Source organism: Diabrotica virgifera, chromosome 2, assembly GCF_917563875.1.
Source record: "Diabrotica virgifera virgifera chromosome 2, PGI_DIABVI_V3a".
Classification (NCBI taxonomy): Eukaryota; Metazoa; Arthropoda; class Insecta; order Coleoptera; family Chrysomelidae; genus Diabrotica; species Diabrotica virgifera.
Genome location: NC_065444.1, coordinates 102,650,741 through 102,673,245, shown reverse-complemented (window position 1 = coordinate 102,673,245; position 22,505 = coordinate 102,650,741). Strand labels below are relative to the sequence as shown.

The 22,505-nt window shown below is 33.1% G+C and overlaps 1 protein-coding gene across 1 annotated transcript in view; it reads right to left on the bottom strand.

The window, feature by feature from the left end:
* LOC114333821 (uncharacterized) overlaps positions 1 to 18,428 on the bottom strand; it is a 77,502-nt gene extending 59,074 nt beyond the window's left edge. Inside the window, exon 1 of the mRNA XM_028283812.2 lies at positions 16,995 to 18,428. Coding sequence (XP_028139613.2) covers positions 16,995 to 18,428 — 1,434 coding nt within the window. The remainder of the gene's footprint in view (positions 1 to 16,994) is intronic.
* Between the last annotated feature and the right edge of the window lie 4,077 nt (positions 18,429 to 22,505).

Here is a 22,505-nt window from a genome sequence, read left to right as displayed (position 1 = left end):
AAACAATTTTCGAAGATATTCTTCTTTAGCGGCGAATCGATTGAGGGTAAAATTTGATTGATCCCCGCGCATACGCACACCGACAGCATGGTATTAGTGGTTATACGGGCTCTGATTGTGTGTTGGAATTTTGAAATGATCTGTCAATAATTGTTCAATATGGAGGTTATCGGTAAACAAAAATATTGTATAATATTAGTTTGTATTGATGTGTGGACAGAAATAAAATCAAATTTATAATTATAGTGACTTTTTAAATAGTTTTGAAAAACCGCAGGTACGTAATTCTAAATGTTTCAGTTGGAAATACCTAATAGTTTCAATACCTATCTATTTGGAAAATGTAAACAAAATAATGTAGTTACCTATTAGTAGGCAATGCTTTAATTTACGTAATCTGATTACGAACAAACTTTCTACAAATCTTCATCTCATATATCGTTTTCTTACTCTATATTTTGTTGTATTTTATTTCGACAAAAATCAAACTAATAATTTTATTAAATTCATATAAATTTATGGTGTAAACGTTTAGTTTGTGTATGTTCCCACATGACGTACACGCGAATGTGGTGCAGTTTTAAATGCCGTCAACTTTCGTACGGCGCCGTAGACGTGAAGTGGGTTCGAGCTCCAAGCAAGTTATTATTTTTTTATTTTTTTTATAGATTTTATGATTGTAAGTATATTATTATATAATTTTTGAAGATATTCTTCTTTTTTGAAAGTGGTAGATAAGAAAGTTAGTTTGATTTTTAAATAAAATAAGTACAAATAACCTTTTAAGTATATTTACTTCGTTTAAATTACCTATTATATAATAGAAGAATATATTCTTACGTGCGTACAAAGTACACACACATTCTTTTTTTTTTTATCTAAAACATCTAATGAGACAAATTCGACCGATTCTAACTGCTCTAATCTTTTGTGTTGAAATATGTAGATATTTCTCGTTTATCTCCTCGTCTTTCTATACTTTTTTGATAAAAGTACCTACAATTGTAATTTACTTTTAACCTGAATTTTTAAAATCCATATGTCCATATTATGTACGTATGTAAAAATATTCACATGTCTTCACAGATTTCTTCACTTTTGTCATATATTTTAACCTCCTGAAACTCTAAAACAAGTCCAACTTTGAAAATTTTTTGCCTTCCTACAGTTTCAAAAAAATCTGTCCAATTCTGGACAATGGATTGAAATGTTATCTAAAACCAATAAATATTGAATGTCAAGTCGATACAGTGGTCGTCACCCCGCGACCGTGCTCCGAGGAGGGTGAGCACTGTCCAATCGGCCGGAAAGGTGATGACCACCATTTTAAGTTGTAATCTATAACCAGTTCCTGGAAAAGGGCAAAACGGTGACAGGGCTCTACTATGCCGCATTATTGCGTCAATTCGATGCCCAATTTCAGAAAAAAACAGTCCCAATTGGGGAAGAAAATAGTACTTTTTCACCATGACAACTCTCCGGTTCACACCTTGGCCATCGCCATGGCCAAATTAGTCGAAATGGGCTACGGACTGCTGTCCCATCCACCGCATTCTCCAGACTTGGTCCTGTACCACTTTTTTTGTTTCCAATCCGGGCAAAAATTTAAGTCGAATGAGGGCATTACCTCCACGGAAGCCTAGTTTGCAGACCTCGTGAAAACATATTTTTCAGTCAGGTTGAAGAAAAGGGAGCATCGCTGGGTTAAGTTTATCCAGCTAAATGGAGACTACGTTCAGAAATAAATCGCCACTTTTCCAAAATTTTCGTTTTTTTTTTTTGAAGGCAAGTACTTATCGGACCGCCTTAGTATTCAGTTTGTTTATCATAGGTCCAGTATTTCAGTGACTGGTTAAAATTTTGGTTGGCTAACCTAGTTTAAATTTTAACCAATATTTAACCCTTCTAGCGTTTTTCAGTGCTTTAAACTAGATTAAAAATATATCGGTTAGCTAACCACTTTTTTTCTTAAGTTGGCTGCAGTAATTGTACTTGCTCATGTGCAATTCGAGAAATTATGATAAATTTGACAGAATAATAAAAACAATTTCATAACCAAACTAAAAAAATTATTCAAATCTTCATTTGATTCATAATATTCTACTTCGGTTTTATAACAGAAGAGACTATTTACAATTACTGGGACGATTTAGACTTTTTTTGTCGATTTCGCTTGTCAAAGACCACGGTGGTATCGTTATTAGGAACAGATTGACCAGGAAATAAGAAGTTCAACTGTTTAGTAAATAATTATTTTGCTGTAGAGACAATTGTATATTTACATTTTAAAATATTACTAGGAATCATGCATTAAATACTGTTACAGTAGGTATGTGTAAACATATGGTGTATTCCACGAATATACGACTGTTTTGGATTATCGCGACAACGAATATTTTAGTGTGCAACATAAGAAGTACGAAAGTATTTTGCTCTAATAATTACTCCAATAAACAACAATATAATTTGCATTTACTTCCGTTCTTCATATTTTGTACAGTAAAATATTCGTTGTCGCGATAATCCAAGAGGGTGGTATATTCGTGGAATGGGGTATACCTGTTAGAGTTATGATATCTTTAACTAATATATTTCCTTATAATTCATTTCTACATAATAACGATATAATAATAATATGTAATAATTTCCTTATAATAACGGGGTAAAAAAAATAGAATATCTCCCGCGATAAAAACAATAGTATATTACTTTATGAGGCGGAGAAGCATGACTTTTCTTGACGCGCCCGATATTACGCGCCGAACGAAGTGAGGCGCGTAATAGAGGGCAAGTCAAGAAAAGTCGCTTCTTTGCCGAATAAAGTATACTATTTTTTCTTCAAACGTATCAATTTTCAACCATAAATAGTACAATTCATACGCTATTTTTACTCGAAATTAACTGTGACAACTATCAAAGTCGTCTAGATGTTAGAAATTAAAATAATTAAGTCGTCGGAATGATTGCTGAAAGTTGTGCTCGACCATCAGTATCATCAACAATTACCAATGCGTATCAAGAATCGGGAACATTTTTGCACGGTTTCAATTTTGAAAATGCCTCATTAACTAATTGTACTTTTAATATTACTATAAATAAAAATGATGTTTAATTGTTGTTAATGACATTTGTATTGTTGCTTTGTGACATGTTTCATATTGTTGCCATGACAACATTTTTCCCTCCGCCGTAAAGAAATGGGAAAAAAACTGCTGCCGGCGGAGACATCAAACTTTGACAGGATCAAGTTAGATAAGTAATGTCATCATTATTTGACGTTTGAAGAAAAAATAATATAACTTAACTAATCTCTTCTGTCAGGCAATTCTCAAAATAAACAAATTCGACTCTGATGCATTCACTGCAACTATGCGCAAGCGTAACCAAAAAATTCGGAGTTAAACCACCAAATGGGTATCGGCTCAAATCTTGGTCAACTTAAACGGGCTTAAACGCTAACGTAGTACTGAAAAACTGATTAACCATAAATATTTCGGTGACCGAAAAATAAACAGGTTAACCCATCACTGAAAAACCGGCCCTTACTCTGGTATAACTAGACCCAAACCCAGACATCCAAAGCGAAAGTTATCCTCCAACACCAAATTGTTCTATGTGGTCCACATAATGTTCAGAAAAAAGTCACGCCATTTTGAGCGTCGGGTTTGGGGGGAGAGGGGGGAGAAATCGGTAAATTCGTAGTTTTTTACGTTTTTCGTAAATATTTCTAAAACTATACGATTTAGCATATACAACCTTCTATACAAAAATGTTCTGCATTAAATTTGAAATAAAAAAGGCTCTATGCATAATCCTTTTAAAATGAACGGTTTTAAAGTTACTGAGGTAGTATAATATAATTGGCCCAAAAAAAGGCCTAACCCAAACATCCAAAGTAGAAGTTTTCCTCCAACACCAAATTGTTCTATATGGTCCACATATTGTTCAGTAAAAAGTTACACCATTTTGAGCGTCCGGTTTGTGGGGAGATGGGGGAGAAGTCGGTAAATTAATAGTTTTTTTAGGTTTTTCGTCAATATTTCTAAAACTGTGCTTTAGTGTAAACAATGTTATATACAGAAATATTCTACATAAAATTTAAAACAAAAAAGGTCGTGTACATAATTATTATAAAATCAGCAGTTCCAGAGTTACGGAGGGTGAAAAGTGGAGGTTTTCGATACTTTTTATATTTTTTGGGCAATTTCCTACTGATTTTCATTAACAGGATTGTGTTTTATAAATCAAATTTGCTATTTCAGTGGCCGATGGTATGTTAGTGATTGCTATTTCAGTAGCCCTTGAAGAAACGTCAACCTCACCACCCAAAATCATCATCATTTGCCCAAAAAATATAAAGAGTATCCAAAACCTCTACTTTTCACCCTCCGTAACTCTGAAACTGTTGATTTTATAACAATTATTATAGGACCTTTTTTGTTTTAAATTTTATGTAGAACATTTTTGTATAGAACATTGTTTACGATAAAGTATAGTTTTAGAAATATTGACGAAAAACAAAAAAAAAACTACTAATTTACCGAATTCTCCCCCATCTCCCCCCGAAACCTGACACGCAAAATGGTGTAACTCTTTACTGAACCATATGTGGACCATATAGAACAATTTGGTGTAGGAGGAAAACTTTTATTTTGGATGTCTGAGTTAGGCCTTTTTTTGACCAATTATACTATACGACCTCCGTAACTTTGGAACCGTTCATTTTAGAAGGATTATGCATAGGACCTTTTTTATATCAAATTTATTGTGGAACATTTTTATATAGAGGGTTGTTCATGCTAAACCGCACAGTTTTAGAAATATTGACGAAAAACGTAAAAAACTACGAATTTACCGATTTCTACCCCTTTCCCACCCTAAACCCGACGCTCAAAATGGTGTGATTTTTTTCTGAACATTATGTGGACCATATAGAACAATTTGGTGTAGGAGGATAACTTTCACTTTGGATCTCTGGGTTATGCTATCTTTTGGATCAATTCTATCATACTATCTACCTAAATTAATATATCGCTAATTTTAGAGATTTTGCACTCCCAACGAGATAAGTGAAGTGAATGAATCGTAAGTTTTATTAATAATAAATTTCAAGTTTTTGTTCTTAATTGGTATTTGCTATCATTCTCTTAAAATATTCGAAATGCTCTAAATATTCTAAATTAGCTCTGCTTCTGCAATAATTAGTGAGCTCTTGATCTTAAACCCTCTACACATGCCTGACAAAAGCACCTGACAGTCGGGGCTGGCAACGTTGGGTCTGACTGTTGGAGCGTGTGTACAATGTGTAGGCTTGTCGCTCGACAAAAATGAGTAATCCTGACACTCAGGCTGGCCGATTTTGTCAGGTGGTCAAAACATCCTCACAAATTTGCCGTGTCAAGATGTGTGTAGCGTTGTTGGCCTGACCCAGTGATTCCCAAAGTGGTCCAGATGGACCCCCAGGGGTCCACAAGAGACTCAACGGGGGTCTACGTTGGCGTGAAATAAAAATTGGGGGTTCACAAGTTGTGAGTGGGGGTCCACAAAAATTTTATAGTCCAGATTAAAAAAAAACCTGATCAAATGGAAAGCAGACATGGCGTATTTGAGAGATTTGTTCTCTTTAAAAATTTAATGACATTAACTTGCAGTTACAAGGGGATAACCTAAATTTAATAAAAACAAAGAGTGTAGTTTCGGCTTTTCTTGGAAAATTGAAATTTATGAAGCAAAATATTAGTCGACGCGAATTCTCACAGTTTCCAAACTTGTCACATACAGCATGTCTTGATGAAGATATTCAGACATACGTTCAACATTTAAATGCGCTGCATGATGACTTCAAAAACAGATTTGAAGATATTTTGATGATGGAAATACCACCGTGGGTCATAAAATCCATTTGACGAAACGGAAGTGGCGTATGTGGTATTACAAGAGGAACTACGAGAGTTCAGCACCAATGAAGAGCGAATGTGCAATTTAAAAAAGGCTATCAAACATTTTGGCTGCAGGTAGAAATACCTGAAAAATATCCTGGGCTGTGGGAAATTGCGAGAAAACTTTTGATAGCGTTTCCTTCGTCATACCTTGTCGAAAAAAATTTTAGTGTCGTTACAAACCTATTACCAAAAAAAGGAGCACATTAAACATCACAGAACTGGAGATTTGCGGTTAATCCTTACAAAACTGAAGCCAAATATTGATAATTTGCCACTATTTTTTCTTTATTTTTACCACTCCGAATTTAGCACTATTTTCAAAGACAAAGAACAGGAGTTATCGATGTAATTTCCCGAATTGCCACCCTGAAGCAAAATTGGAAATTTTGGATTCGGCACAAGAAACACAAGGGGAGAAAAACTTATGGAATTTCTGGAACAAGAAAACATGTATATTATGAATACCTTCTACAAAAAGAAACCTAACAGAAAGTGGACATGGGTTGCACCTAACGGAACCACCAAAAATGAAATAGACTATTTTCTCTCAAACAACAAAAGAATATTCGAAGACGTAACAACAATAAACAACGTAACAACGGGTAGTGACCATCGTATAGTTAGAGCAAAAATAAATATTAACATGAAAGAAGAGAGGAAAAGAATATTTAAAAAAACAACGCGAATAGATGCCTTTAAAGTAAAAACAAATGAAGAGCAATTCCGAGAGGTCTTAGCGGATAAGTTAAAATATGATCCTTCACATAATCAAGATGAAATTGACGAAATTAACAAAAACATCAATAAGAACCTTCTCGAAGCCGGACTACAGGTCGCAAAGAAAACAAGTACTAAAGAAGACAAAATAAGCAACGAAACTAAACAACTAATGGCGGAAAGACGACAACTACTAACGCAAAACAAACGCCATACTCAAGAATACATAGAACTTAATAAAACAATTAGAAAAGAACTAAAACGCGACTTACAAAAATGGAACGAGAACTTAATAGAGCGAGTCATTGAAAACAACAGAGGCTTAAAATGTCTAAGACCCGCATTGGGTGTTCAAAAAATCATTAAAATTAAAGACGCCAACAGTAAGGAAGAGAAGGACAAATATAAAATAACAAAAATAGTCGAAGACTTCTACAAAAGCTTGTACAGCTCGCAAAGCCAGCCTAATGAATCAACAAAGGAGAACGTCAAAAGAAAAATAAAAAACGTGGGATCAGAAGTACTACCAAATATAAAGGGATTCGAAATAGAAAGAGCTTTAAAAGAACTAAAAAATAATAAAGCTCCAGGACAGGACGGTATAATTGCCGAGCTCTTGAAAACAAGCAAGACAGTAACAATCCCTATACTAACAGAGCTATTTAATAAATGTCTCCATAATAGCAAGATCCCTAAAGACTGGAACGAAAGTCTAGTAATACTTTTACACAAAAAAGGGGACAAATGTGACCTACAGAATTATAGACCGATATCGTTGCTCAGTCAAGTATACAAACTATTCATGAGAATTATTAACAACCGGTTGACCTACAAAATGGACAATTACCAACCAGTGGAACAGGCTGGCTTCCGCAAAGGATATAGTACATCAGACCATCTGCTGACAATGAGAACATTGATAGAGAAGGCAAATGAATACCAACTACCCGTATTTCTTGCCTTCGTAGACTATGAAAAGGCGTTTGATAGTATCGAGATGTGGGCCATAGAACAAGCTATTAATAATTGTAGAATAGATTCGAGATATAGACAACTAATACATAATATATATGAAAATGCAACTATGATAGTACAACTAGACGAAAATACAAATCCCATCCCTATTAAGAGAGGCGTGAGACAAGGAGGCGTAATATCGCCAAAGCTTTTCAACCTAGCACTAGAAGACGTCTTCAAAACGACAAATTGGTCAACCTATGGCATTAACGTTAATGGCAAGAAGCTAAATCACCTCAGATTCGCTGACGACATTGTGATTATAGCGAGCTCATTCGAGGAACTGCAAATTATGATAGAGGAACTCGCAGGCAGCTCCCAATACGTCGGTCTAAAAATGAACATGAAGAAAACAAAAATAATGACAAACACAGATGACCCCAGACGCATAACTATAAATGGCAGTGAGATAGAAAAAGTCCAGGAATATATCTACCTAGGCCAAATCCTGAAACTTGACAAAGAAAACCAAAGTGCGGAAATTAATAGGAGAGCAAGACTAGCATGGGCAGGATTTGGAAAACTTGGTTGGATACTTAAGAACCGCAAAATACCTCAATATTTGAGGACCAAAATGTTCAACCAGTGCATCCTTCCGATCATGACATATGGGTGTCAAACCTGGACCCTAACCAAGGCGAATATGAATAAACTAGCTACAACAGAAAGAGCTATGGAAAGAGCAATGTTAGGTATACGACTGTCAGATAAAAAGAGGAGCGACTGGGTAAGATCAAAAACAAAAGTCGAGGACATAACAACAAAAGTTGCCAAACTTAAATGGAGCTTTGCAGGCCACACTGTTAGACAAAAAGACCAACGTTGGAATGCCACGATACAACATTGGAGACCTTACCAAAGTAAACGACCGAGAGGAAGACCACAGATGAGATGGGTTGATGATATTAAAAGAGTAGCCGGAACGAATTGGAAATATGTTGCTCAGGATAGAGACCGATGGAAGGAGTTGGGAGAGGCCTATGTCCAAACGTGGACGATAGAAGGCTAAGAAGAAGAAGAAGAAGCCACCCTGAAATGGAACTGGGTCGGACACGTCGCCCGAATCAGTGATGAGAGGTGGACGAAGAGATTACTTGAGTGGAGGCCGAGATTAGACAAAATCAGTAGAGGAAGACCACTTACTCGTTGGACTGACGATCTCAAGAAAATGTCAAGAAATTGGATGCAAAGTGCTCAAAATAGAGCACAATGGACAAAAATGAGGGAGGCCTATGTCCAGCAGTGGACGCAAAGAGCTGGGTGATGATGAATGATGATGAATTTAGGGTTGGAACTCACCCGCGACGCCAATTTCCATCGTTAGATCTTCCACTACACTCATCATGGGACCCGTTTTCGCGCTTCATTTTACTGTTATTACGGCGCCGTAAATTATCGCTTGTCTGGCCTTAGACTGAGCAACAATTATTTCTACTGCTGCGTTTCGTGCGTCATTCTTTTTTCGTCATGATCATTCCAGAGAACAGGATCACTTTCATACAATTCTACAAATTTAACATAATATTTATAACGGTCTCCCGTTCATTCAGAGGCTCATTTTTGAGGGTAGAAGCGCGAACTTAATCAAATATAAACTCTCTACGACTGTCTTTAGAGCGTGAAATATTAAACATGCTTAATATCTATCGTGGCGTGGCGTAGACCATTTGTGAAACAATCGTGCTGCACGAACATCTGTTTACATTAGTCGTGTAGCACGGACCAACTACCTAAGCGTGAGTCACGTTCGTTATTCACTAGTAATGTCAGGTCGTCTTTAGTCGTGTAGCACAGACCAACTACGTAAGCGTGAGCCACGTTCGTTATTCAATGACAATGTCATTACTAGTGAATAACGAACGTAACGCATTTGTTAAAGATCTATTTATACAAAGATGACGTGTTAACTTTGAGATTTTACTACTTGGATATATTTTAAAATGTTGCACTTTTTGTACTCCCAATTATGACATAAGAAATTAAAAATTACTACCTATACACATTAAGTTTAGACAAAATGCAAGTAAAATAATAGTTTTATATTTTGTCAGATACTTTTGTCAGGACGTGGGTAGAACCGACCCCGAAAAAAAGGTTGAAGAATTTTGTCGTGTTGGAGGTCAGGTTGTCAGGGCGTGTGAAGACGGTTTAAATTAATTCTAACTTAGCTCTGTAGTTAATGTTAAAAAAGTATCTATTCGTTCCAAAGTACTCGGTACTTACGAATACCGAAAGTAACGATTACTATTCAGGGAGGCAAATCGTTACTTTGATTACTCTGATTACTTCGTACCAATCGTATCAGAGCGAGTACCTATTTGAGTATTGTATCTACAATCGGTTGATATTGGAATCGGACCGGTATTCCACTACAGTTAAAATTTTATCTATATGAAGGGCGAATGCTATGAAGAGTTTTACAGGATTACAGGGCGCTGAGAAGTAGCTGAAACAGAGGAAGGTACATCATTTAACAAAGCATAAAGCATGCACCCAGAAACTGACGTCTATACGATTTGTCGAGGTAGATAATAATTCACAGATGTTCGTTCCTTTGAAGATAACAGTGTAACACATTCGATTTTAATATACACACTATTCCTATCAGGCCTAGAGAAAAAGGAACCCTCAATATACTGATTTTGACATGTTTATGTACTTTTCGATGCCTTTTATACTGCAATTTTGCATTTCCACCCATTTTTCTATTGAAAATTTTTTCCCGTTTCACTATTTCCATAAAAATAATTTATATTTTCCTAAATGCCTTGGTCTGTGTATTTTATTTTTATGATCCAAAAATCTAAAATAATACCTGCCCGGGCCCAAAAAAATTAGTAGAATTTTTAAAAAAAGAATTCATTTTGATTAATAATTATTAATTAGTCTGGACAAAATTATGTCGGGCACCCCTTGTTTTTAATAATTGTTAACATAACAGATTACATATCATTTAATTTCTTATACTTATACGAAATACTGAGAAATGCGATTCTCGATATGATTACCGGTACTCAAATACAAAAGTAATCATAATAATCAAAGTATTCTACTAATACTAATACAAAATATGTACTGAGAAATGAGATTCTCGATATAATTATCGGTACTCAAATACAAAAGTAACAAAAGTAATCAAAGTAATCAAAGTAACGAATGCTGTAAATGATTATACAAAAGTAACGATTTTTTTCGAATACTCGAAAGTAACTATAATCAACATTACTAGTTAGTAGGTCTGCTTCTGCAATAATTAGTGACCTCTTGATCTTAGCAATATTGGGTTGTTTAATTGGTCGGTCTTCCAGTCAAGAAATTTACACAATTTTTCATGGTATCTATTTTGAGCTTCATTTATAAAAGTTATCTAACCCTAACAGAAAAAAATGTAGACTACATACAAAACCAATTAAAATTCTTGGCCATTTCTTCTTTAGTGTGTCTGGTCTGAGTAGCATCAAACCGAAACTAAAATTATAATTTCCGAAATAACCTTATTCAATTTGTTACGTTCCAAAAGTTAAAGACGTACATCTGGCGATATATTTTTAGAATTTGACTGACATGGCCACAATGCTTTTATGATTTTAGGTTATGTAACTTATCTATTACGGGCAATTTATGCAAAGGCGTCGATGTGGGGTATCTGATTGTATCTTCCTTAATGTATGTGTGTATATATAATTTATATAGCTGTCCATAATTTATAATGGCGTTAGATATTCTGAAGGATATATCTCTGTGAAATATTAAGTTTTTACTTTATTAAGAAATTACCTTACGGTCGTAACTAAAATAAATTATTTAATCAGGCTGGATATCAACTAGATCGGGCAGAATCGTCGCCCCCGCTAGCGCAATTATTCCGATTCGATTTATTTGCACAAACTTACTTAAAAAGAGGTCCTTATATCCACAGGGTGCCGAGCGGTACCGTGGTCGAAAAATTTTTTAAACAATTTTTTTTTAAAACAAATTCACAAAAATAATTTTCTTATTTCCAAAAATTTTTTTTAGATAATTTGGGTCATTCTGAGCAAAAAAGGTCTCTCAAAAAAAATGAGAAAATGGCCATATTCAAGGCTTCATAACTCGACTAAAAATGATTATTATGAAATTCAAAAAGTGACAAAAACAAGACTCAAATACCGTCTTCAACGTCCTCAAGAGATTTTTGTCACTATTTTATTACAAAGCTGTTATTTTTAGTTATCAACAATTAGCGGTATAGTCCAACTGTATCGTCACCCCCGTTAGCGGAACTTTCGATTAGATTTTTTTGCACAAACTTACTCAAAAAGAGGTCTTTATAACATATCCACAGGGCGCCGGGCGGTGCCGTGGTCGAAAACTGTTTTAAACAATTTTTTTTAGACAAATTCACAAAAATAATTTTTTATTTCCGATAATTTTTTTTAGATAACTTAGGTTATTATGAGCAAAAAAGGTCTCTTGTCATTTTTCTCTAAAATTGACTATTGTCGAGTTATACGCTATTAAATATTTGAAAATGCGAAAATGGCCATTTTCAAGGCTTCATAACTCGGTCAAAAATGTTTATTATGAAATTCAAAAAGTGACAAAATCAAGATTCAAATACCTTCTTCAGCGTTCTGAAGAGATTTTTGTCATTAATTTATTACAAAGCTGTTATTTTTAGTTATTAACAATTAGCGCTATAGTCTAACTGTATCGTCGCCCCCGTTAGCGGAACAATTTCGATCAGATTTTCTTGCACAAACTTACTCAAAAAGGGGTCCTCATAACATATCTACAGGGTGCCTTGCGGTGCCGTGGTCGAAAAATTTTTCAATTTTTTAAACAAATTCACAAAAATAATTTTTTTATTTCCAACAATTTTTTTTGGATAGCTTGGGTCATTCTGAGCAAAAAAGGACTCTTGTAATTTTTCTCTAAAATTTACTGTTGTCGAGTTATACGCGATTAAATATTTGAAAATGCGGAAATGCCATTTTCAAGTCTTCATAACTCGGTCAAAAATGATTATTATGAAATTCAAAAAGTGAAAAAATCAAGATTCAAATACCTTCTTCAGCGTCCTGAAGAGATTTTTGTCATTATTTTATTACAAAGCTGTTATTTTTAGTCATTAACAATTAGCGGTATAGTCCAAATTTATCGTCGCCCCCGTTAGCGGAACTACTTCGATTAGATTTTTTGGCACAAACTTACTCAAAAATAGGTCCTTATTGTTTGTTATGGACAAATTTCTGATAGAATGGACTGTAATATATTATATTAAAAACTTCTTGTATTCAGCTAAAAAATTAATTACAAATTGTTAAAAAAAATGTGATTTTATATTATGACAATCAATCTAATAATTTTAATGACAATCTGACAAATATATGTTGTGTATTTTTGATGCTTGTTTTTTCCCGTCATTGAGCAAGGGCGGAACTGTCTATCCAATAATAAATAATACTTTTCGTCCATACTCCCCGCCTTGAACAGCTCCAAGACCGTTCAAACACAAATCACCTAAGTTAATGAGGAACACTAGAAACAAGTCTCAGCTAATGGTAATGGACAAATTTTAGTTATTCCTCGTTTATAAAGTCCATGAGCGGTTTTAACAGTTACCACTCGAATTTCACCATCATCACCAGGGTGAACAGACACTATTCTTCCTAACTGCCACTGACAAGTGGGCAAATTGTCAGATTTTAAGAGCACTAAAGATCCGACTTGAATGGTGGAAGTACTACTTCTCCATTTATGACGTTGTTGGAGATCATTCAGGTAAATCTTTGACCATTGCTTCCAAAAGTCTTGCAACAATTTCTGAATCAGTTGGAATCTGGACAATTGGTTTATTTTTATCTCTCCTTGAAACGTATGATCAGGGACAGCGGTCATCGGTCTTCCGATTAAAAAATGTGAGGGAGTTAAAGGAGTGTAATCGTTAGGATCAGATGATAGAGCATATAAAGGACGTGAATTCAAAGTGCCTTCAATCTGAATTAAAAATGTACAGAATTCTTCATAAGTTAGAAGGGTTTGACCAATAATACGAGATAAATGATATTTTACCCCTTTTATATTACTTTCCCATAATCCCCCGAAATTTGGAGTACTAGGAGGAATGAAATGCCATATAATATTCTGAGCTGCGCAAGAGGTGACAATTTCATCCTCTGATTTTCTAATGAAATCATACAAAATTTTTAGTTCATTTTTGGCACCTACAAAACTTGTACCGTTATCTGAATACAGATGCCCGGGTTTACCGCGTCTAAAAACAAATCTTCTAAGGCCTGCCATGAAAGCTTCAGATGTCAAAGAACTAATTAATTCTAAATGTACTGCTTTCGTGGCGAAGCAAATAAATAAACATATGTACGCTTTATACGTTTTACATCCGCGACCTTTTCTATCCTTTAATGTAACTGGCCCTGCGTAATCTAATCCAGTTATGAAAAAAGGTTGTGATATATTAACACGATGTTCTGGCAAATCAGCCATAATCGTAGAACCAGGTTTGGGTTTAAACCGATAGCATCTAATGCAATTCCTTACAACTGTTTTAGCTAGGGACATTCCCGCAATTATCCAAAATTTTTGACGAACTGTCGCTAACAAGAGTTGTGGACCTGCATGTTGAAGTTGCACATGCTCATGTCTCAATATTAGTTTGCTTAAAACATGAATCTTATCTAATAGTAAGGGATGTTTCCCATCATAATTCCTAGAAGATTTTCTAAGACGTCCTCCTACTCTCAATAATCCAGTTTCATCTAGAAAAGGCGTTAAAGGTAATAATCTACTCTTTGACGAAAGGTCTTTACCGTTATTTAATAATGAAATTTCTTCAACAAAACTTTCTGTCTTAGCTAATCTAACAAGGAAAACCTCTGAATCAGTAAATTCGATTGCTGAAATCGGGCCATACCTTCTACTATTAGACTTTGACTTTGAATTATTAACAAATCTTCTACAATAAGCCATAATTCTAATTAATTTGTTCAGATTCGAGTATTTATAAAAAAGTGAATTAAAATCATTTTTTATAGAAACTAATGCCTTAGATTTCTTTCTCATTTCAGGAAGGTTTGATATATCAAGTAAATCATAGAACTTAGTTTTATCAAAATCTGTTGATAAAAATTGAGGGCCATTAAACCAGAGCTTACAGTGAGCTAATTGGTCTGGCAAAATTCCTCTACTACCAATATCTGCAGGATTCTCAGACGAGCTAACATAATTCCAATTTTCAATTGTAGTACATCTTTGAATTTCTGCAACACGGTTTCCAACAAAACCTTGAAGGTTTGCTGGGTCATTATTGAGCCAATGCAAAACAATTTGTGAATCACACCAATAATATGGAGTGTACTGAAAAGTAACAGAATCTGAAACAGATTTCATAAGTTGGACCAATAATAAGCTACCACACAATTCTAATCGAGGAATAGTCAATATTTTGACTGGGGCGACCTTAGTCTTAGCACATAACAAATGAACATTTATAGAACCTTGTGAATCAATGCATCGAGTATAAATTGTTGCACAATATGCGTATTGTGAAGCATCACTAAATCCATGTAATTCTATTATTTTAGGTTTATTACTCAGAACGCACCGTGGAATTCTTAAATCATTTAAGTGACATAACTTAGACTGGAACTTTTTCCATTTATCACACAAATCAGAGGGGACTTCGGAATCCCAATCAAGTTTTAACGACCAAAGAGATTGAATCATAATTTTTACTAGGATTATACAACAACTGGCTAAACCTAAGGGATCATAAATTTTTGCGATTGCAGAAAGCATTGTGCGCTTCGTTATTTTTGATAAAAGATCAGGGTTTTCAACATGAAAACTGAAAATATCTAACTTACTAGACCATTGAATACCAAGAGTTTTAATACACTCGTGATCTCCTAAATTAAGTACTTTTAAAGGATCGGAATAATCTTTAAAGTGATCTAATACCAATTGGCTGTTTGAAGACCATTTCCTTAAATTAAAACAAGCTGACTTCAATATTTTGACCACTTCATCACATCTTTTAATAGCTTCAGCCTCACTTGAAAATCCAGTAATGAGATCGTCAACATAAAAATCTCTCAGAATAATTTCACTTGCTTCAGGAAACTTGATTTTATTATCAAATGACAATTGCTGGATACACCTAATGGCTAGATATGGCGCACTGGTAGTGCCATATGTTACGGTTTTTAAATTATAAATTGAAATTGGCTGAGAAGGACTATTCCTCCAGACAATTTTTTGCATTCTTCTGTCATCGGGATGAACAAGTATCATCCTATACATTTTGCTGATGTCGGAAACAACAACAACTGCATGTTGTCTAAATCTAATCAAAATACTCAAAATATTATTTTGAATTGCTGGTCCTGAATATTGGATATCATTCAATGACTTCCCATTAGTCGATGGGGCAGAACCATTAAAAACAACACGGAGTTTGGTTGTCAGGCTTTCATTTTTGATAACACCATGATGTGGTAAAAAATAATTAGGTTCTGTGGTGCCTTCCGCATCTAAATTATAATCAATTGACATGTGATCTAAATCTAAATATTCTTTCATGAAATTTAAATAACCATTTTTAAGTTCGGGACATTTCTTAAATCTATCCTCTAAATACAATAATCTTTTAACAGCTAATTGTTTAGAATCGCCTAGGACAGAAGGATGTTCCTTCCAGGGAATTTTAACAATAAATTGACCAGTTTCTGATCGAGAAAATGAATTTTTAAAATGATTTTCAACATAAACATCATCCTTTGAATAAGAAATATGAGACTTTGGCTCTTCAACAGACCAAAATTTCTCTAATTGTAAATCATCACTACTAAATATTTGTGAAAAATGACATCTAATATGATTTTTTGTTGGATATGGAACTTTACCAACCACAATATAACCAAAAACAGTATTTTGGAGGGAGGGTAAATTCTTTCCAAGATCTATGCGACCATCTAACATTATATCCCAAAACAAACTAGCATCAAGTAACATATCTACCTTACTGCTTACATTAAATGAATCATCTGCCAAAGTTATATTAGGGGGTATTGAGAAATTTGAGACATTAAAAGTATAAGTTGGCAAATTCTCAGTAATCTGTTGCACCACTATGCAATGTAAATTTGACTTAAAATTGTTTAATATAGAACCAATTTTTAATTGACATTTTTTATTTAAAGATGAAACGGAATTATTAATTCCTGAAACACAAATATTTGCTCTATTTGTGTCTAAATCGAGTTTACTTAGAAAATCCTCTGTAATAAAACATGATTGGCTCCCTGAATCTAGGATTACTCGTGCGATATGAGTATTTCCGTATCTATCATATACTCTAACTTTAGCAGTACTCAACAGTACATAATCATTATTTGAACAATTATTTTTTAAAACAATCTCATTTCTATTAACATTATTTTCTGAAGTATTAGTTGACAACTTAACTTTATTTGGTTCATTCTCGGAATCATTGTTCGGGTTGAAATTAATTGAACTGTTTTCTTTAACATGAATATCAGATGGTTTATTTTCATGTAAAAGAGAACTGTGTTTGGCTTTACATATCTTACAACCGAACGATTTACATTGTTTGTAGGAATGTCCGGTACATAAACAATTTCGGCATAAATTTAATTGTTTTATTTTATCCCATCTTTGGGCTACTGAAAGTTTAAGAAATTCTTCACATAGGTAAATCAAATGATTTTGTTTACAAAAATTACAACTTCTGCTTTTACTAGTTAGCAGAGATCTAGAGCGTTTATCTTGGTAATTAGATTTATAATCCGGTTTTGTCACATTGCTTAACTCTATAGTTTCCAAAAAATCAGCACGATTCTTCAAGAATTCAAGAAATTCGTTTAAACTTGGCAAAGAATTATCTATTTTTCTTTTTTCCCATTCCCTAGAACTAAATTTATCCAATTTACCACTTACCAAATACACCATAATAGCATCCCAATGTTCAGTCGGTAGTTGAAGTGATTTTAAAGCGAATAAATGCTTTTTAACTGAATCTATCATGCTTCTAAGACCTAATGCAGATTCTTTATTTAAATTTTCAATCTCAAAAAGAGCTTTTAAATGATTGTTTACTAACATCCGAGAGTTGTCAAATCTGTTGCATAGAGTCTGCCATGCAGAATTGTAATTTTGTGCAGAAAAATCTAAACTTTGTATAATTTTCAATGCATCACCTTTTAAACTCGCACGTAAATAATGATATTTTTGAATATCTGCCAATACTTTATTATTATGAATTAACCCTTCAAAAGTATCTTTAAACTCAATCCATGTCAAATAGTCTCCATGAAAGACAGGTAACTGAATAGGAGGTAATTTGACACCTTCTAATCCACTATATTCATGATTTATATCTAACCTTTTCGACTCTGAACTGGATGAATCGGAACATTTTCTTTTTAAAATCGTTCTTGCTTTAGACAAAGTTTTTGAAAATATAGTATCTAATCGTTGTCTTTTCGCATACTCTTGCTGAATATCTTGATCCTGACAATTTAATTCAATTGACATTTGGATTTCATCAAATTCCGTAACTAAACTTTCAGTTCTTTCAGTATTCCATTCTATTTGCGAAAAATGGTCTTCGCTTAAATCATTAATCGCGATATTTGTCATCGACTCTATAAATTTAATAAAATTGTTTAATCTTTGTTCAATTATATCTCTTTTGCGATATAATTGACGAAAATCAGAAGCTTTCATAGGCATTTTTAGCTTTATATTAATCAAAATACGTAGCAAATAATATTATTTAATTGTACGAACTCAAAAATCAACGCTAATCAATCAACTAATAAAAGTCAAATCTAAATCTGTCTTTTATCTAATAATCAAACTTAGCCGAATATTGGCTATGGTCCTATAATCATTCATATTTAAATAAATCCAATAATAATAGCAATATCTACTAATAATAATCAGAAATCGTATAGCATTCCACAAACTAATACTCCAAATCAACTCAAATACATATTTGCATACACACAAAGGTGTACAAATCAATCTAATAAGTAATTATTTTTTAGCTAAATAAAATTATAGGTTATAAATCAACTATTCAATGCGCAAAATCAAAATTTTTAATTGAACCCCAAAATCCTCAAAAATCTAATAATTTATTGGCACTTTGTTGAAAGGAAATAAATATGAAGGATAAACAAAGAACAATCAAGATAATAAATGGAAAAACCTCACATTTAATTCAATCGGCAGAGCGGATCCAATCTGGCTGAATCATAAATTCTTCAAAAACCAATAATCTTCATACCCATCTGGATCTATTAGACCATTGTCTCAATCATCGGGTTCGATCGGACACAATTTTATGCTTCTCGGGCTCGAAGGTACCAAATGTTATGGACAAACTTCTGATAGAATGGACTGTAATATATTATATTAAAAACTTCTTGTATTCAGCTAAAAAATTAATTACAAATTGTTAAAAAAAATGTGATTTTATATTATGACAATCAATCTAATAATTTTAATGACAATCTGACAAATATATGTTGTGTATTTTTGATGCTTGTTTTTTCCCGTCATTGAGCAAGGGCGGAACTGTCTATCCAATAATAAATAATACTTTTCGTCCATTGTTTAAACAATTTTTAGACAAGGGTACCGGCCGGCACCCTGTGAATATGTTATAAGGACCTCTTTTTGAGTAAGTTTGTGCAAAAAAAATCTAATCGAAATAGTTCCGCTAACGGGGGTGACGATACAGTTGGACTATAGCGCTAATTGTTAATAACTAAAAGTAACAGCTTTGTAATAAAATAATGCCAAAAATCTCTTCAAGACGTTGAAGAAGATATTTGAATCTTGATTTGTCACTTTTTGAATTTCATAATAATAATTTTTAATCGAGTTACGAAGCCTGGAAAATGGCCATTTTCGCATTTTTCAAATTTTTAATCGCGTATAACTCGACAACAGTCAAGTTTAGAGAAAAATGATTAGAAACCTTTTTTACTCACAATGACCCAAATTATCTAAAAAAAATTGTCGGAAATAAAAAAATTATTTTTGTGAATTTGTTTAAAAAAAATTGTTTAAAACATTTTTCGACCACGGAACCGCCCGACACCCTGTGGATATGTTATAAAGACCTTTTTTTGAGTAAGTTTGTGCAAAAAAATCTAATCGAAATAGTTCCGCTAACGGGGGCGACGATACAGTTGGACTATACCGCTAATTGTTAATAACATAACTAAAAATAACTGCTTTGTAATAAAATAATGACAAAAATCTCTTCAGTACGCTGAAGAATGTATTTGAATCTTGACCTTGTCACTTTTTTAATTTCATAATAATAATTTTTAATTGAGTTATGAAGCCTTGAATATGGCCATTTTCGCATTTTTCAAATTTTTAATCGCGTATAACTCGACAACAGTCAAGTTTAGAGAAAAATGACCAATGACCTTTTTTATTCACAATGATCCAAATTGTCTAAAAAAAATTGTGGGAAACAAAAAAATTATTTTTGCGAATTTTTAAAAAAAAAATTGTTTAAAAAATTTTTCGACCACGGCACCGCCCGGCACCCTTTGGATATGTTATAAAGACCTCTTTTTGAGTAAGTTTGTGCAAAAAAATTGAATCGAAATAGTTCCGCTAAAGGGGATGACGATACAGTTGGACTATACCGCTAATTGTTAATAACTAAAAATAACAGCTTTGTAATAAAAAGTGACAAAAAGCTCTTGAGGACGTTGAAGAAGGTATTTGAATCATGTTTTTTTCACTTTTTGAATTTCATAATAATCATTTTTAATCGAGTTATGAAGCCTTGAAAATGGCCATTTTCGCATTTTTCAAATAAATTTTTAATCGCGTATAACTCGACAACAGTCAATTTTAGAGAAAAATGACAAGAGACCTTTTTTGCCCAGAATGACCCAAGTTATCTAAAAAAATTGTTGGAAATAAAAAAATTATTTTTGTGAATTTGTTTAGTTATTAACAATTAGCGGTATAGTCCAACTGTATCGTCGCCCCCGTTAGCGGAACTATTTCGATTAGATTTTTTTGCACAAACTTACTCAAAAATAAGTCCTTATAACATATCCACAGAGTGCCGGCCGGTGATCGAAAAATTGTTTAAACAATTTTTTTAAACAAATTCACAAAAATAATTTTTTTATTTCCAACAATTTTTTTAGATAATTTGGGTCATTCTAAGCAAAAAAGGTCTCTTGTAGTTTTCGTCTCAAATTGATTGTTGTCGAGTTATACGCGATTTAAAATTTGAAAAATGCGAAAATGGCCATTTTCAAGGGTTAGTAACTCGATTAAAAATTATTATTAAGAAAGTCAGAAAGTGACCACATCAAAGTTTAAAACTTTGTTTTGTTTATTTATTTTTTTTGCGAATGTTATTCAATTTTTCATCAACTATCGCCAAGTTAAATGCATAATATTTTATAATAGAATCAATCACGGCAATTATTATAATTCATCCGCTTCAACAATTAAACATAACATAATTTTAATAACAAATAGGTAAATGAAACATTTTTTAACAAATAAAATAGTCCCATTTAGGAGATAGGATATGTCAAATAAATCCAAAAAATTATATAGACAAATTATTAACAAATAAATATAACATAATTTTAACAAATAAATGAAACATTTTTAACAAATGAAATATTCATAATTTTAATCGCGTATAACTCGACAACAGTCAAGTTTAGAGAAAAATGACCTAATACCTTTTTTACTCACAATGATCCAAATTATCTAAAAAAAAATTGTGGGAAATGAAAAAATTATTTTTGTGAATTTGTTTAAAAAAAATTGTTTAAAAATTTTTTCGACCACGGCACCGCCCGGCACCTTGTGGATATGTTATAAGGACCTCTTTTTGAGTAAGTTTGTGCAAAAAAATCGAATCGGAATAATTGCGCTAGCGGGGCGACGATACTGCCCTGTCTAAACATAGTTTATAACTTAGCGTAGCGAGGGTACGATTATATTGAAGGTGACAGTCCAATGTTTGTCAAATTATGGAAATATAATTTGCCTGAAATGTTTCGGTGCCGGTATAGTCAAGAAGAAGACGTTTTTGAAGTTATACTTCTTTAGGCACGAGGGTAAATTTTTACATTCCCTGGCGCATGCGCACACCGACAGTTTGGTATAAGTCGCTGTAACGTTATACATACGGGATCCGATCGGGTGTTAAAATCATCTGTCAATAATTGTTCAATATGGAGATTATGGATACACAAAAATTTTGTGAATATTAGTTTTTATTGTTGTTGATGGCAGAGAAAAAGCAAGTTTATAATAATTATTATTGTAGTGACTTTTTAAATAGTTTTTAAAAGCGACAGGTACGTAATAATTGTAAATGTTTCAGTATTCTAATAAAAAATTACATAGTTACCTACCTATTTGGAAAATTTAAAATGAACCCAATACCAAAATGGTATATAATGCTTTGATTTACATAATTTGATTACCATCAAAATTTCTACCAATATTCAGCTAATATATTGTTATTCCAAAAAATATTCCTTTAATTCCACAAAAATCAAACTAATTTGATTAAATTCATAAAAATAATAAACAACACTGTCAAAAGTTTATGGTGTAAACGTTCAGTTGGTGTATATTCCCACATGACAGATAAGCGATGGTGGTGCAATGGGAAAGAACTTTGATTTTCGATCAGCGGCATTGACGGGAAGCGGGTTCGAATCCCAATGCAAGTTACTATTTCTTTATTTTTTTTTATACATTTTATGATTGTAAGTATATTATTATATAATTTGTTTC